This window comes from Ixodes scapularis, unplaced genomic scaffold (assembly GCF_016920785.2).
Source record: "Ixodes scapularis isolate PalLabHiFi unplaced genomic scaffold, ASM1692078v2 PGA_scaffold11__112_contigs__length_91849675, whole genome shotgun sequence".
Lineage (NCBI taxonomy): Eukaryota > Metazoa > Arthropoda > Arachnida > Ixodida > Ixodidae > Ixodes > Ixodes scapularis.
In genome coordinates this window covers 76338877-76357094 of record NW_024609837.1, presented here as the reverse complement: position 1 = coordinate 76357094, position 18218 = coordinate 76338877, and the positions used below count along the sequence as shown (strand labels likewise).

The following is an 18218-nucleotide window of genomic DNA, read 5'->3' as shown; positions in this document are numbered from 1 at the left end:
CGTTCTTGACCTGTCACCGACTATAGGCATGCTGTAAATTGTATTACTTTTTTTATTTAGAATTCATTGCCAACCTACATTTCATTACTGTACTCTCAACATGTGCTCTAGTATAGACTTTTCCAGTCCAAGCCTTCTGCGAAATCCTTTTTTTACTTGGCTGTGGAATGCTTTTTGAGCATGCACAATAGATCCCCTGCATGGAATATTCTATGCCTCCACAGCCCAGTTACCCTGGATTTTTCCTCCCGGTGGTAAATAGGATCTGCTTATATATTTCGGTGAATACTACGATTGTTAGTTTATATTGTCGTTATAATTGGCAAGTATACCCTCACATCATGCAAATACTTTGAGGAAATGGCACAATTTCGGTCGGGTTTTTAGTTAGGCATAGTGCAGTATTCTAGTTACATCGACCCATGTATTGACCTCACAATGCAGAAATCATCCAGGGGATCACAAAATTAGTACTACCATCGGCATCACTTGTTTTCAATTATGAAATTATTTCCTTTTGGTCATGCAAATTTCTACACCTTCCAGGTTCTGGTACCGAGAAGTCAAGTTGTTGGAAAATTAATGCAGTTTATTTCAATCGTAAGGTTAGCGAATGTGCCTCACTTATTTGCAAGCAGGTCAATAATGACAGAAGACAAATGTTGCAGACGGGGGGAAAACCGTGGTGTAGACTGGAAAATGCAGCACTGTTTTTAAATTGCCATAAAAAACTTCTGTTAATATTTCCAGTGTTATATGCAACCACCCCACTTATGTTATTGCTGCATTACCAGCCTACCTCCTGGATGAAAACCCCATTTATTGGAAACACGGGCGGACTGCCCCGCCTCGGTGCAGTCTCCACAGCATGTCCGCTCATCAGCACATGAAAAGAAAGATGGATAAGGCATTGTGTTACAGTCTTCAGAAAAGTGTCGGTTGGGTTCCGAAAATACTTCAATTTTCTAAAACTGCTGCGATGGGCTAAGCTTGTGAACTGGGGATGGGATCTCTGGTGCAGAACTACATGCTATTCAAAATAGCACTTGATCCGCCTTCATTGTGGTGTGCCCACAATGAATATGACAATACGGTCACCGATTTCCTCGATCTTGAAAGCTTGCACAAATTATAGCTAGGATCCTGCGTTCTTGAATTTAATTTTTTTTTTTAGCAAAATTAGAGGGTGTTTTTTTTTTTTGTTTTTTTGAACCATCAATTTGGAGCTTCCATTTATGTACGCAAAGTTCGGAGTCTTTCGGCATTTTCGATGAGGCAAATGAAAGGTAGAAAACAGCACTTTGTGAATTTAGTAAAGCAGTATTTTCATATGAGAGCGCCGTATTCATCTACTGTCGTAGAGGGCCTACCTCATTTTTATTATAAGGGGCTACATGGCAACGGAAGTTGACACTGCAATAAGAGGAGAATTGCAAAAATTGTTCGAAGATTCCGGGAAATATAAAGACTGGTGGGGGACCGAAAAATTGAGTTTTTCAAATGAATGTGAATCAGCAAAATTTTAACGGCTAGTGTTTTTTGGAGTTTATCAGGTTTATCTGAGAACGCAGAACCCTAATTACAGCTAATATACTGGGAAGAATTATAGCACTGGCCTGTCCTCATCTCCTAATGCCTCTACTGTTGGCACTGATGTGCCAACAATAGAGGTGCACCATGCTGGGCTTGAAAAATCCGGCTTGAGAGGGCAGGTGCCAATGCTTGCATCTCTCCATTACGCTTGATCGTGGCCCTAAAATCAAGCATTATCAATAGAGGAGATCTGCATTTCTGTGAAAAATGATTGCAGACAGATCTAATGTCCTCCTTACTGTCGGTCAGGGTGTCCTAACGGAAAACAATGATCTATTTTGCAGCTCGGCTGTTTTCTCTTGGGTCTGTCTGCTTGCATTCGCCGTACGTTCTGCAAAACAAAGCGGTTATTGCCTACCATGGTAGTTTTCATTAGGACGAGGCTCCTGTGTGCTTACCACTGGCAGCATGAAAGATAGAACCAGGTCTTTGCTTCCTGCTGCTGTCCACCTCGTTGACAGACTTTCCAGCCAACAGTGAAAATTCAGACTTGCATAATTACATTCCTAGACATTCCAAGTTGGGCTAGATGGGCGTTCACACTGAAGTTAGTGTCGTCCTCACCGCAAGTTGAGCTGTAGCCTTGAGTCTCGCTGTTTGGTGACTTTTCTGTGAGTCCGACATTGCCACCGGCTAAAGTTCCTTGCCCTCTTTTGAGATAGGCATGCCATGACCAGCTTGATTAGGCCCTAAAATGGAACATTCTCATGAGGAGAGATCTGTATTTCTGTGAAAAATGATTGCAGACATATCTAATGTCCTCCTTACTGTCGGTCAGGGTGTCCTAACGGAAAACGATGATCCATTTTGCAGCTCGGCTGTTTTCTCTTGGGTCTGTCTGCTTGCATTCGCCGTATGTTCTGCAAAACAAAGCGGTTATTGCCTACCATGGTAGTTTTCATTAGGACGAGGCTCCTGTGTGCTTACCACTGGCAGCATGAAAGATCCAACCAGGTCTTTGCTCCCTGCTGCTGTCCGCCTCGTTGACAGACTTTCCAACCTACAGTGACAATTCAGACGGTTGCATAATTACATTCCTAGACATTCCAAGTTGGGCTAGATGGGCGTTCACACTGAAGTTAGTGTCGTCCTCACCGCAAGTTGAGCTGTAGCCTTGAGTCTCGCTGTTTGGTGACTTTTCTGTGACTCCGACATTGCCACCGGCTAAAGTTCCTTGCCCTGTTTCGAGATAGGCATGCCATGACCAGCTTGATTAGGCCCTAAAATGGAACATTCTCATGAGGAGAGATCTGCATTTCTGTGAAAAATGATTGCAGACAGATCTAACTTCCTCCTTACTGTCGGTCAGGGTGTCCTAATGGAAAATGGTGAACCATTTTGCAGCTCGGCTGTTTTCTCTTGGGTCTGTCTGCTTGCATTCGCCGTACGTCCTGCAAAACAAAGCGGTTGCTTACCATGCAAGGCTGTATTAGGACCAGGGTGTAAGATAGACAGGTGGGGAAACGAGAGCCAAATGAGCGACCGGATTGTGTACCCCTCGGTTTTCTTTTTTTCTGTGGCGCCATCGATGTGGAGCACCGCAAACTCTCACTCCAGGTGGGCGACTGGCTAAACTGACGGAGATGGTTTCTCGTGGATTTTCAATAAAGACTGTCGTGCTCTCTGTTTATTTTGCGCACTCTCCCATAAAGTTCCATGCAAATCCGATTCCGATTTTTTTCCTCTCGCCGCAGCGCCATCTGTTGCAAATCGGGGGTACCCGCAAGCAGACGAGTACACAATCCGGTCACGGCGCTGCGGTAGGCTTCTATGGGCCGTTTCCCCACCTGCTTATCCTGCACCCTGATTAGGACCAAGGTCCTGTGTGCTTACCTGCGGCAGCATGGAAGTCCCGACCAGGGATTTGATGCCGTTACTGGGGACTGTGGCCGAACCTGGACATTCGTGCTGCCACGAGTTCCTCTTTTGGAGGCCTTGTGTAGGCTGCAGTCATCGGTGCCGGGAAGACGACGGTGTTGGCCCTCGATGCAGCAGCCAGGGACCGCCACTGTTTGCTGCTGTCCATTGCCTCCTTGATGAGCTTTCCAACATACTCTAGAATTCAAACCTTTGCATGATAACATTCCTAGGCTCTCTGGACAAGGCATTCACACTGCAGTTAGTGTTATACTCACTGTAAGTGGGATCCGTAATCTCTGGTCGTGCTGTGTGGTGGCCCTTTCGTGCTTTTGATGTTACGACCGACCAACGTGGCTTGCCCTCTCGTGTGACGGCTTGGCAGCGGTTTGAGTTTTCGTTGAAATGGAGGATTGCAAGTCGAGTCCTGCAAGATGGTTACATTTCAGTGATGGTAAAGTGTGCCACTTACAAAGAGTGGTTATTCTGGCATCAATCCAATTCCATTATCTGATCATTAGGAAGAGACTGTCAGGTTTGTCGCATTGTAACCAATGGACTGGATGAAAGTGTCCAAACAAAGGAAATGTGATTGTAAATTGGTTGACTTACTTTGCAAGCATGCCTTCTGGGCTGAAAGCCTGGGACTTCGGGGCGAAGTCTATCAGGACGCTGTGGAACGCCTCCAAAGCATATGTCTGGCCATGTGGAGACATCTGTGCAAGGTCCTTCAGGAGCAGTTTGTTGCCAGTGATGCTCTTGAATTGGTTGTAGGCCTGCGAGTCTGAGGATGATACAAGTTTTAGAAAAACCACCTTCATTTGGAAGAACAAAAACATACTGGGATCCATCCATGGTCGTGTTGGCTCTGGCATGTCACCATGGAGGCACCTTCCATAGGTTCCTTCGTGCCCCGAGTGTTTGTTGATGACATGGTTGTGCATGCTGAGCCAGATGTCGATGAGCAGCTTCTCGTCGCCTCCTGCAGCCCTTGCTGACCAGTACATATGGTTTGTAGCTGTCTGGATCCAGATTTGCAGGTCTTGGCATCCAGCCCGTTTGCTTGCTGCTGTCAGCTTCTTTTTCACACCTAAAATTCAGAGTCGTGTCAGGGAAACCTGCAGCGTGATCGCTGGAAAATAAAGGCTACACGAATGGCCTGTTAGGATTGCTTACTTTTGGAGATGTGCCATATGTCAAAGAAGTGGTCAATCCCGGGTTCGTGCGTCTTCATGTGCTTTCGTGTGGCAGGGTGACGGTCAGTCACCAACGATCGGATCTTGATACCTGCACCATTAGGTTTCCGAAGATAGCAAAAGAATAAGTGATTATGCCAATTTGAACAGAGTGCCTGAAAGGCCGCCGGGTAGTGATATACATGAACTAAGCATGAACATACCTTTCTCCTTGAAGAATTGCAGCTGCTTGAGGAGGCCCTCCTTCTCCATGTTGACACTGGCCATGGCCTGTTCAGACTAAAAAAAGGTGTGAAATGAATATTTTACCAAAATAGTGCATAGCAGTGAAGTAACTGATGACATAACACAAGAGAAAGATTATGAGATTGTTGCAACTGGTTCACGTAAATTCGACTACTTGCCTCTTTTAGCTGGACCTGGACAGAGTGTAGAATCTTGTTGATTTGCTCGACGTGGACTGTGTACGTCAGGTACTTGGCACAGAACCCAGGGGAGTCAAATCTCCCGTCAGCAGAGATGTCCACCTCTTTGTTCTGCAACTCGTTGAGAAGTTCTTGTTGCTCTTGCAGCCAGACCTGTTCATGCAGATAAATATTGCTTTAGAAAGGCATGGAACATACTACAATAGTCCCATCTGTTTATGTATGCATAGTGTAGTGTTGTAGAATGAATGACTGAGTGAAAGAAAAAGGAAAGCACAATGCAGCGAGTTTGAATGTGACTTAGATTGTGCTAGGTTGTGATTTGTGTTTTTATGTTTGTGTATTTCATAAAAGAGGCAGCAGGCCGCCCGTTACCTCGAAGCTGCCCTACCCTTTTCCATTCTGACAACCACCCTCTGTCTCTTGACTCTCACGGGGAACCTGACTCACTCAACCCAATGCCAGACAGGGAACTGCCCCAGGATACTACACATAGCAGAAATAAATTAAAGTATCGTGGATTTAGTAGCCCATGGCACATATGTAACATGATGTATAAAATTTTATCTCTTAGCACTATACCATTGAAGTGGCATACTACAAGAAGATATTTATTCATTTAACCGAAGTGTGACTGGGGCTCCAGTTTTGTACCTCATTGGAAAATTGGGTATATGGGAAAAAAATGCAGTTGCAGTGTCCCGGAATATTGCTCACCTTGTGGATTGCAGGTAAAGCGAAGGCCTTCCGATGCTCGTAGAAGCTCCAGTCGGAGATGACCTGCACGTTCATATGGCGTAGCATCCGCAGCGTAGGGGCAATCTTCACTCCAGAGAAGACCAGGTGGCTGGTCAGCAGTATGTTCCCTGCTGGTCTGCCGTTGACGATGGGCTGGCTTTTCCATGTGCGCACGTGCTCCACAGGGCAGATGCTGTAGACTGTGATCAGTGTGCCGGTAGTTTCGATCGTTGTTTGGCACAGTCTTGAGCACTCTTGGCACGTCTTGAAAAGCTCCCTTAGGCAGCTCTCGAACACCAGAAACTGGCGCTCTTCTTCTGGTGGTGGTGGTGGAGCTGATGCACCATGCTCGATTCTGAAATGGGATCATGTGAAGCATTCTTTACAGATTCTATGTGTTTATATGCACAACTTACCTCTCGTAATCCTCGCTGTGAGACGGAGAGTAGGTTGCGTCAGAGTCTGGCATGTTGCTGGGAACAGGAGATGTGCATTCATATGGCACCCCACTGCTACAAGTGGAGAAGGCAGACTCGGGTGGATGCGACTGTGCAGGCACGTCTGCGACAGGGACAGGTGGCACCACTGCAGGGATGTTTGTTTCAGCAGTACAGTCCCTGAGGGTCATTTCTGCCTCGCAGGGTGCAGGCAGTCCAGTTGCCGAGGCCTGAGTCTGCAAAGGGCACTGTTTATTACACATTTCATATTTTTAAAATTAAAGGGTGCAACTCGAGCACTCCACACAATGCCGTCACCGCGGCAAACATCCTTGATGCCTAGTTTTTTAGCTGATGGCAAACATCCATGAATTGTTTTGTAGCCTTTCCATAGCTTAGAATTTCATGCACTCAACCAAAGCTCTCACTGTAATACAAATCTAAGGGATGCCTCACTCTTTATATTTGTTTTTATAACTTACATTACCATCTATATTTTCAGTCTCTAGCTCAGCAACAATAAATGTTCATGTCGCGATATGATGTCACATTACATACATACGTAAAGCTGCAGCTTGACATGTATTTACCAACCACTGAAGGAAATGCAACCAACGAGCACTTATAGCCGCAAGTGGGAAACATACAGCAACTGCCATGAGTTCTCAGTGTCCAGAAGTGCCACCAAGCAACAAAATCATGGCGTGCATTTGCTATGTGCATACAAATTTGCAAACGCGGGTTTGCACGCAATCGTGGGTGCAGGATTGTGAGAAGAAAAAAAAAAAACTGAGTTTGCTCACAAGAGTAGATATAAAAGAAAACCTGCTTGTTAGTAGTCACGGACACTTGGAACTTTGCTAAGCTGATACGAAAGGGTTCCTGTCTGTAAACAAGCTGGGAAAACATGTATTGACTTTGGGTGGGTCAATAGCAGAGGGGGGTGGTGATGGTGGTACCATTAGAGGCGATTTATGATTCTGTCCTTTTATCTTATTTGTTCGTGTTTTCTTTTTACAAATGAGTTCGATCCTGCAGATGGTGCATGCTGATAGGGTTCTTCGTTTTCGGGTAAAACCCGATAATACCTCATTTTTCTCCCCCGAATAGTTCTGATGAAAATCGGGTTAAACCCGATTTCTCCCCGAAAAGCAGTGTTGAAATCACCTGACTTGATAGAAAATATGAACCATTCTGGATCTGTTTAATTCCTTGGTCATCAGTTGATGGTTACAATTTTCTTCGATTTGCGTGACCTCCGCAAAGATTCACTTCAGCGCCGATCAGAAGGTAGAAACATATCCTATGCCTATATAATATATTTTGTTTACTTTTGTTCATGTAAATAACACATTGCACGTATTTGTAATTGATAAAGAAATCCCGAAAAAAAATCCGAATTTCGGAATGGTTTCTGGAAAAACCCGATTTCTTCCCGATTATCGCCCGGAAAAATAGCGCCCGATTTTTACCCCCCCGATTTTTGAAAAATATAAAACCCGAAAATGAAAACCCCATGCACCGCACCATTCGCGCGATAAGCTCTCGAACCGCTAGTCCGGAACATTAGGCACCACTGATCGACTTGACGAATGCCATGTGGATTCCCATGTTACACAAATGCCTCCTCAGTTCTTAGTTCAGAATATAGATACCAGAAGCAGCCGCACTGCGCAACGCAGAATGCCATGTTCGTGACACTCCCAAAAATATTTGAGCCATCGAAAAACTCACCACGACTTTTTGGCGCTTTGGGGTAGGATCGTCGGTCTCATCGGCGACGGGAAGCAGAAGCGTCGGCACAGCATCTGATCGAAGACGGGAACGACGCAGGTCGTCCTTTCGGAAAGCAGTCGGCTCGAAATGTTCGGCACAAAAACGGGGAATGAGAGGCAGGTTCTCGATGTCGTGCCCTCGCCCGGCGCAGCGTAACCACGCAGTCCTTCGTGGTTCTTTCTCCGGCAAAGAGAAGAATCGCAAGCCCTTGCGAACGTTCTTCCCAGTTTGATGGCGGCACGTCTTGACGAAACAAACGTTCGGCATTTCAGGGAAATCGCTCACTCAAAGGATAAAAGAAACTACTGCAATACGCAGTCGCATTCCACAGATGACAAGGAAAAGTTTGACTCATTCACGTGGAAGGATCGCAAAGCTGGCTTCGGAGTCGGGATCCACGGGAAGAAGGAACACGTGTGTCGCAAACGCACGCTTGCACACGCCCCGGGAAGCAGACGACCCGACGCGCCGACGCATCACCCCCTAGCAACAAGCTTGCGGGGAGAAAACATAGTTCGCTGGCTTTGGAACGATAATTGCAAACTATGTTTCCCGCACCACAATCAGTTTACGTTTTTCTCAAACTCTAATTTACAACAAGCTTAAAAAGTATTGCAATAATAACGTTCGCATTCACCGCGAGATGCAGCATTTCCATTGGTCAAGTTTTAGCGATGGCCAGGGAATGGGCGATTGTCTTTCAAGAGAAAATAGTAACGATATATTTCTACTGCCATTTACTTAATAAACGGTTTTGTACTCTAAAACTTTGTATACATATTAACTTGCACCTACTACGCAATATAACAACATAAACAGACGATCGCAGAAAGCTCCGGAGGGCACCTTTAACGCCTCGTTTGTAATGCCCGTCTGGGAACCTTGACAGGTAGTGACGCTAACTCTCTCGCCTACGGCCACCACGAGAGAAGAGGGGAAGAAAGAACTCCTCACATTCCGAGAATCTCTTTTGAGTGACACAGAAGTCTCCATTATCCCTCTAGAAGATTATAGAAGATTACCGCATTTACTCTAGTAATATCCGCACTGTTTATGAAGAAAACCAGGGGGTTCGCTTTTCCGCGGAGCACGCAGATTGCCAATCACCGCGATCGACGGCATGATTCCAGCTGTTGACAGGACAGCGATAAAGTCTTCGTGCAAAGATACCATCTGTCAAGATTGCATTTGTATGAACAATCGGGTTTTTGATCTGGTTATTCGCTATGGTATTTATGCGCAACGCAATGAATGACTGTATATTTGTTCTGTGGGAAAGCGGACGCAAGGGACGCATTCATAAATAGTGCTGCTATTACTCGAGTAAATACGGTAACCCGTCACTCGAAATTCGTACAAAAGCAGCCGCTTCGGTGGCTGGAAAAATTTGGACATCCCCACGACGTCAGCCTCTCCGCAGCTTTGCTCGTCCAGAGGCGAACTACGTCGCGATTGCGGCAGATGTCACGTAGTCTCCGCTAGTTGCTCTTCGAGCGCTCGCCAGAGTGAGCCGTTTATAACGAAAGATACAGCCGCCAGGCTCAAATGAGAAACGTGCGATTGCCATTTTTGGATATTGTGGGTCATATTTAACCTATTTCTCAATACAACGGGTATATTTCAAATTTTGTTGAAGTATCCTTTTAAAAGACAACCGTGTTTTAAGATCGGCATCGTTGCATAATGCGCTTGACTCTTCTGCGCAAACATCGAGTGGCTTCACCACATAAAATGTGTTTATGCGTTGGTCCACGCTTTACAGAAAGTTGATAGCGGTACGTATATAGGGTGTTTCACGAAAGTTGGACAAATTCGATACTGCAAAAACTACGCATCGCATAAAAAAAAACGATTGTGTCGTTTTGGTCCTAGTCAAGGGCTTATTGAAGAAAATTATTAAACTTCGGGATAAATAGATTGCCAAATATTTTCGCCTAATTTTTTTTTAATATTGAGTTTAAGGACATGGCTTTATTTGGAAACTTGCTCATCATCATCGAAGAACACTAAATAAAAAAAGAAATGGAGTGCGATAGAAGGTTCGCGCTGCATTTTACAGCTTTCTGAAAAACAGCACAACTTCGACGGTTTTTAAGTTCCGGTTTACAATAGGAGCGCTTCTCGGCATCAAGGGCACCATGCCCCGTGGAGAAATAGCGCAACCTGCCTCTGCTGCGCTGCGCGAGGACAGCGAAGCAGATGATGGTTGCAATATTTCTCCATGGGGCGCGGTACCGTTGATACCGGGAAGCACTCCGATTGGAAACCGAAACCTACGAACCCGGCGAAGTGGTGCTGTTTTTAGATAGCGGCAAAATGCATCGCACTCCATTTATTTATTTAGTGTTTTTCGAAGATGCTCAGCAAATTTTTAAATGAAACCATGACCTCAAACTCAATATTAAAAAATGCGCGAAAATAATTAATTGCTTAATTATCCCAAAATTTCATATTTTTTCTAAATAGGCTAAGCTAGGACCAAAACGACACCAGCCTTTTAATTTTTTTTTGTGCCACGCGCAGTTTTCACGATATCGGATTTGCCTTGCTTTTGTGAAACACTCTGTATATGCCTTGCACCTGACGTCCTTCCGTCAGCTCTCCGGTCGCCAAGAAATAAGAGGGAAGTGGGATCTCCTTTCTCAAACGGATTCTCGTTTTTGCGTGCACCAGACTTTCCCAGACGTCGCTATTCTCCCTCTAGAAGATTATACAAGATTAACCCGTCACTCAAAATACGTACAAAGCTGCTTTCCCTATCTTTCTCTTCCATGGTGGTAGTAACTGGATGCTGGTACGCAGTGTAATTGCATGCATTGCTCCTAAGTAATTGAATTGTGTTCTGAAATTACAGTCAAAGAAATCTTAACTTTAAAGGGGCACTCAAGTGGATTCTGAGATCGTCTATTTATTGTCATAACTCAATCTGCGGGCTCTAAGCATCCTAGAAATCCCAAAATTACATTCAAGAGCGGCCGATTTCCCTATTAAAAATCCAATCAAAGATCGCTGTTCTGCGCCTAGGCGCACGCCGTCAGGGGCGCTGTCGGACGGGAAGGCAGCAGGGAAGGGCGTGCGCCATCCAATCACGAGTGACGGCTTCCCGGCGGATTGATCCTTCGAACCCGCGGAGTGATCTTCCGAATGTGCGCGTATTTGATGGATTCTCGTTGGGACTCATTTTGTTTACTTCGGGTCTTGCGTCGTGCGGAGATGGACCTGCCAAATCTAACACCGTTGGAGGTGGAAAGTCTTCGGCGGACGGCAGATATCAGCTCAATCTCCTACGACGCCACTCCTACGCGCGACGCCGATGCCTCGAACGCGACGGACTCGGACGACAGTTCGCGATGCTCAATGTCGACACCGGAGGAAGACGACGAAACCGACGACGCAACCCAGCGGCTTGGGAACACCAACTGGTAGGTGATGAGCTGTTTATTATACCTCTCATATGTATAGCTGATGCTGGTTTTCTGTTTTAAGGTGCCAATGCAGTTGCTGCGTGCCGATGGAAACCGTCGCAGAGTGTGTCTGCTGCCGTGACTACCCGGCCGCCGTTCGCAAGCAGCAGGGCCGGCAGAGCTGCGTGACAAGCCACCCGGATTTCGAGGGGCTGTGCCTCGATCCAAGTGTGCTACAGCTGGCCTTGTTGAACATGCGCCACTATGGTGAAAGAAACATCGGGGCAACCTCGAACGAGGGAGTACAACTTCGTGTTACCGGTCGCGAAACTTGCTGTTCTGCCTCGGCCCCCGTTTTTCTTGCGTATACGCATTGAAGCGGCGTGATAGCTTTGAATAGAAATCATCACTAGCGTTCAACTGCTTTTGAATGTTTTTCGCTTTGCGTGTCTGCTTTTTTCTTGTTTGCCGTGCGTTTTTGGTTCCATGCCCATGCCTCCCAAGCCGCGGGCCAAGGATAAGGACGGGTAGCTTTATGACAGCGTCTATTCTCCCGGCAGCTGGGAGAATAATTTCTCGAAATTCTACCGACGATCGCCTCCCATTGGTTGTCTGAAATCATACAAGTGCCGGTAGAATGCTGATTTTCTTGTTCTTCCAACATCTCATGGAAACACGTTTCATGGACAACTTTTCCTGGACACGTATTGTCGACGCTGACGTTTCATCGACACTCGTTACGCGAATTGCACGCTGTATGGACACTTTATCGCGCGTGTATCCCACGGGCCAGTGTTAACCCCCCGCTCTTCGCCTCCGCTTTCCCTTGGCGACAGTCAATGGTCCAATAGGAGTCAACTGCCGGTTGAATTTCGGGGAAATTATTCTTCTGGGTGCCGGGAGAATAGATGTTACGTGGCTTTATAGACTGACATGGAGTCAGAGTTGGACTACTGTCTCTCGTCGGTTCTTGAGGCTGCTCAAGAAGTCAGACATTGCAAGGAAAACGTAGTCAACTATTCAAACGCAAAAAAATACAAGGGGAGTCACACAGACGCCGGCAACATCGCATTTCAATGGTTTGTTTATGGGCAAAGGCGAGCTTCTTGCCCACACTCCATTGCGAATGCGCGGCGCCGGTGGCGTCTGCTAGGGGCGCTCCAGTTTGTTTATAAACATGAGTTGGTGTATAGTTAGTTGTGCCGATCATTTGTTTGTTTGCAAATACATCACATGCACGGCGAAAGGAAACATAAAAGAAAACCATAATATATGATGGTTTTTCCGGGGAAACAATCACAAGGGGGGTGTAGATTTCAGAGTAGCGAATATTGCTTATTACATCTGATTAGTCTGGTCATTGCCTCAGGTGTATGACTGGTGGGTGTTCCTTACATTCAATAAATGTGGACATTGTTTCAGGCGCTTCCGGTTCGCTGCCTATAGGCAGTGTGTGCTTTGGCTGTGGCGGAGACTTGGACAGAAGAACAGGCGACCACTGCCCTCCTGCATGGTCAAGGCAATTAGAGGTCACTTTGCCAGCGACACCTACTTCGGGTTTCGGTACCCCTCCCTTTAAAAAAATAAAAGCGCTAAACAATGCATTGCCCAGCAGTCGTTCTTCACCCAAATGTAATGTTAGGCGTTAGAACCAGATGACAACTTATTTTTGTCCAGTTCAATGTCATTATCGATTTTCATGTTTCAGCGAGAACATTGGGAGTTTTCATTGGCTGCCGTCTTCTTGGCGCCTTTGAGCACTTACTGCTATACTCCGTGTCACCTAACAACCGACTGCTGTGGATGCTACGAGCCATTGAGGCGAATCCAAGGCACTTTGAGAGTTTCCCATAACCTTTGAGAAAAAGCACGTTTTTTCAAGATCCTCTTCCTTATCGTTCTCGCGGCGAGATAAGCTGCGAGCCACGCGCTTTCCACGACGGAGCCGCGTCGCCGCGTGGGCACATCACTCCCGCGTAACAAGGCGAGGAGAAAACGTAGTTCGCTCTTTTTCAAACAATAATAGCTGTATTACGTCACCTACAGCCAAAGATTTGACGTTGTTGTCAAAATATAATGTGCATGTGTCTAAAAAGAGCAATAATAATAACTTTAGCAATCTTTTCGCAGTTCGCTATTTCTATTGGTCGAATTCTATGGAGGTGGTGGAGACACGGGATGGACCCCGCAAGAGGATATAGTGCCTGTGTATTTCTATTGCTGTGAGTTTACTAGGGCGCCTTGCCATTTAGAACTGGTCATTTTTATTGACTGAAGCCCAACAAACAATATGCTTCCAAAAACAAGCTTCTCCAAAAAGCACTTGAGTGCCCCTTTAAGACATTCTGTAATATTTAAACGTGAGCAGGAAAAGAAACGCAAAGATGTAGTCAGTTACAGGTTAAAAAGGGCGCGGCAAATGCCCCTCAAAGGGAATCAGATATCCTTTCGCCACCTTTGCATGCAATAGCGTCCCACGGTTTCCGTGACGTCGCGGACAACGCGCGAGGAGGGTCTTGCCTTTCTGTACATATTTGCTTTATCTTTAGACTTTTACTTAGCATTGTGGAAGCCACGAGAGGGAGATTAGAGTTCTGCCCCACCGACGGAAACAAATACGACTTTCGGGGATTAGCTTCCCCCTCGATGGATACAAAGGCTGCTTTCATGGGCTCGGTTCCCTCTCCGATGAATACTAGGGATGCCGCGAACTTTTTTCGAATCGAAGTTTCGATGATCGAATCAAGCGGTTCGAAAGGTTCGAAAGATTTCGATTTTTCGAATTGTGTATATCGTAAAATTCGACGGAGGTCGAATTTTCGAACTTGTTAAGCTAAGAAGTTCGACGCTTTTCGAACCGTCGAACTTATTACGCTAAAAAATTTGATCTTTTTCGAACTTTCGAACTTATTGCGCTGCAAGGTTCGATGCTTGTCGAACTTTCGAACTTGAATGACCAAAAAATTCGATCAATATCGAACTTTCGAACTTCTTTATCAAGAGAATTCGAAAAGTTTCGAACTTTCGATTTCTGAAAAGTCAGAAGTTCGTGGAACTTCGACCTTTTAGGGTAAAAGTTCGACGTTCGTCGAACTTCGAAAGACCGGCGGACGGTTTCATTTGATTTCAAGTAGTGGGGTACATTCGTAATTTTTTTTTCTCAAACTTTTACACGCGGTGCTGCGTTCCTTACGAAAGACAATGTCGTTTATTTCAATGTTCTGCCATGCTTAGGTTTAAAGAAATAAATCCCCGAAGGGGCGGGTAGGACGACGGGTTTTTGACGATTATCGTTTGTGCCAGATTTGAAGCACGCTGCAGCCGGAGCTACTTATGGTAGATATGTTATACTTTTTTTAAGAATGATCTATGTATAGCCTAGGTAAGTGCCGTCTTAAGATGTGATTATTGTTATTCAACGTGAGTTTCGAAGAAATGTCCAAACATGTATCTGCATGCAATTATGACCTAAACTTGATATTTATTTTCGTCTAAGTTGTTTGAGGTATCGCATTTAAATTAACACCACAGACAGTACATATTATTGCCATCTGCAGAATACAAAATAATAAATGTATTGTTTTTTCACGTTAAGGAATAAATTAACTCATGGGAGAAGATTTCTAATAGTGTTCAAGTTCAGCACGTCATTAAAAGAAAAAAAAATTTTTTTTTTCGCTTCACGTTTTTGGGACGTGTTTCTTTTAGCCTGTACACATTTTGGTAAAAGAAACTTGTTTCGAAGTTCTGAACCTCTGAATATGCAACACTATAACACTTCCGACGAATTCTTGATAGTTTCTTTTTTTTTTTCTCCTGCTTTTTATTCCCGCATTTATTCTTTTTTTTTTTTTTTTTTGTTATTATCGGCACAGGTGTTTAGGTCGAAAATACAGCTTTGAAGTTCCGAACCACTAAGTATGTGACGAGCAGTGCCTTCTGACAACGAGTTTCTAACAATGACCATCTACGCAACCTTTTATGCAGTGAAGAGCGACAGTAGCTATACATATGCATAAATAATTTCAGATTAAAATAAGCTCGACCATGCCCTCTTTCCCCGTATTGTTTTCTTTCACAGTCCGAAATACCTGCAAGGAAAAGAAAGAAGCTGAAGCCCCCCCCCCCCCCCCCCCCCCCCCCCCGCTACCCTCTTTCCCCCCGTTTTTCCTCGTCCGACGCCACTTGTATGGTTGAACGCTCCTCGACCTCGAGTTGTGTCGGCTTTTGTGCTTTTTGCGAGGCGATTCCTCCGTTCCAGAAAATAAACCTCCAGGACAATTATAAACTTCACCGGATCGGAGTACTACCAGCGTGCAAGGGGTGGCGAGGTAGTTTGCCAGGTCGCTTCAAGGTTTTTCTGAGCCTCAACCTCCTGCTCGTCCCTGGCCGTTTCGAACTGGATGAGTCTCGTAAAACAGTGTGTTCGTGTGATCACTACTGCGTGATGCAGGTTAAAGAACCCCCCCCCCCCCCCCCCCGGGTGGCTGGCGGTCACAATTCTGCACTGGCAAATATTCCAGCACGTCCGGGACACTCGTCGTCTCATTTAATTGCCTGACCAACTTCGCAGAATCTAGATATCACACCCTAACTTTTCTAAACTTGATTTTGTGAAAACCAGTGAGTCGTGAAAACGTTATTTGAAGCTGAAACTCTGGAAAAACTTGAAAATCGGACTTCGAACTTTCAAAACTTGGACTAGAAAAAAATTCAAAATCTTCGAAAGTTTTTTTTTTTTTTTTTTATTTAGCGTTAAAAGAGATTTGTAAGCAGTGAGAGAGTGCAGGCGAGCTGGTAATCAATCGTCATCTTGTAAACCCTGAGATGGGGAACGATAAAAAAACGGACGAATCGAAACCTTCGAACTTTTCGAACTTTATGCAGAAAAAAATTCGAAATCTTCGATTTCTTCGAACTTCATGTCTATAAAAATTCGAAGCGTTCGAAGTCTTCGAATTTTTTTTACAAAGAATTTCAAAATCTTCGAATTTATCGAACCTGAAGTAAAAAAATATTCGAAATATTCGAATTCGAAATTTTAGAAACCGTGAAAGCTTCGAAATTTTCGAATTCGAAACTCCGCTGTGGTCAAAAGTTACGAATTTTTCGAAATCGAACCTCGGTCGGTACGAAAATATCGATTTTTTTCGAAATCGAACCTCAGTTCGCTTCGCAAATATCGAAACCTTTCGAAATCGAACCTAGGGTGGTTCGCGACATCCCTAATGAATACGAAGGTCGCTTTCTTAAAAAGTGGGATTGGAGACAAGTGGGGATCCATTGAAGCGGAACAAGGAGTGTTTCCAGTGAACTCTTCTTTCGACTGCGGAGAGATTTGAAACGGGCGCATCACACTTGTGGGAGGAGCTTCTCCTACCTTCTTGACTTGTAACCGACTATAGTAATTTCATGTTTTGTGCCCGCTGTTTTGCTTTGGGCGTATGTTTTTTGTTTACTTATTAAAAAATGTTTAAACAGCGTAACTTTCTCAACTATAATATGCGCGATCACAAGTTCATAAAATCTTCAGAAACTTGTATTTGAAGCAGTTTTCTCAGCGGTTGCTCGATCCTGCATCAGCAAAGCCACTTCATATTTTCATATGCTGAATGATACCCGTGTTCAGTGTTTCTATTGTTGAGTTGTCACGTGATATAACGCTCCAAACATACTCGCCTAACAAATGAACCACAATGACCAGTGTATTCCAGTTAAGCGGTCAAAGTTGGGCTACTTATCCCCTAGCATTATCACGTGGATTACGTTTTGTGCACCAGGTCACTGAACTTGCCCTTGCCATTGTCGAGTGAGTATGAATAGGAACCGAAAATTATTCTAAACGTGCATTTGTCCTCGTTAGCTCTGCGCGTGACGCCTCAACCCTATTCCCAACCTAGGAACGGCTACAATTTCTCGTTTTAATATTGTATTTTTGGAGAAGCATGTCTTACGAGAGAAACGATTTTGAAAGCTGCATATTTTTATTGGTCTAATCTGAATGTTTCCGGGAATGGGAAACGGGCGTTTAACATTAACGGAAGTACGTTTTTAGAAAACCGACGCGCTTGCGAATGGCCCGTTAAACAAAGAGAACTTCGGCCTTTACGTAGTGTTTGAAACATAACTCAATACACAAAAACAAACCACCAAGACGGTGTGCTATCACTGGAAAGTAGAGCTCGGCCTAAAAAATATATCAGTTTTCTCCAAAACTCAAAAAGGGTTACTGTCAAAGTGGCACCACGCATTCACTATTGCCGCTGATGAAGTTAGAACGGCAGCACGTGCCTTTCGAACGCCCGGCATTCAGCCCGTGCTCCACGCCTTACACAGTGCTTCCGCAGCGCGCGCGCTCGAGGGTAGCGGGACGCTGATGCGCTGTCGAGGGCACAAATTTCGCACTAGACGCAGGACAACTGAACCTCCTCCATGCTGTTCCCACCTTGTCAGAGATTATAGGTGGCGCCACCCTACCTTTCTCTGTCTCTTCCCCCGACCACACTGACTGCTCTGGCATAAATTGGACCATTTTGAAAGAGTGCTCCCTTGAGAAAGCTTTGTTGGGCTGTTGCTTTCGCGAGTCTCATTACGTAAATAAAAACAAAATATCAAAACTACCAAAAACACATATTTTTCTCTCTGCATTTGCGAGGCGAGGATAATGGATGACTCGTCCACCTTGTTGCATTCCGCTCCCCCGGCAAGATATTGCCGCCCGCAAAGCCGAGAAAGCAACGCTCGGTCACGGACTTCGAGAAGATTCGCGTTCATTTTCGCTCCAGCCGTAAC

The 18218-nt window shown here is 45.2% G+C and overlaps 1 protein-coding gene and 1 long non-coding RNA gene across 2 annotated transcripts; both read right to left on the bottom strand.

Annotated features, from left to right (window-relative positions):
- Window positions 1-662: 662 nt before the first annotated feature.
- Window positions 663-2151, bottom strand: LOC121835118. The gene is made up of 3 exons (XR_006077471.1): window positions 1992-2151; window positions 1833-1924; window positions 663-1753 (listed from the first exon to the last, which is right to left on the bottom strand). It is a non-coding gene; the product is annotated as an uncharacterized LOC121835118 (long non-coding RNA).
- A 772-nt stretch (window positions 2152-2923) lies between these two features.
- Window positions 2924-8433, bottom strand: LOC120839051. The gene is made up of 11 exons (XM_040209259.3): window positions 7981-8433; window positions 6226-6482; window positions 5789-6164; window positions 5051-5224; window positions 4850-4925; window positions 4627-4737; window positions 4292-4540; window positions 4063-4234; window positions 3729-3877; window positions 3427-3648; window positions 2924-2984 (listed from the first exon to the last, which is right to left on the bottom strand). Exons 1-10 carry the CDS (start codon window positions 8287-8289, stop codon window positions 3467-3469), a joined length of 2055 nt encoding a protein of 684 aa, XP_040065193.2. The 5' UTR covers window positions 8290-8433; the 3' UTR covers window positions 2924-2984; window positions 3427-3466.
- Between the last annotated feature and the right edge of the window lie 9785 nt (window positions 8434-18218).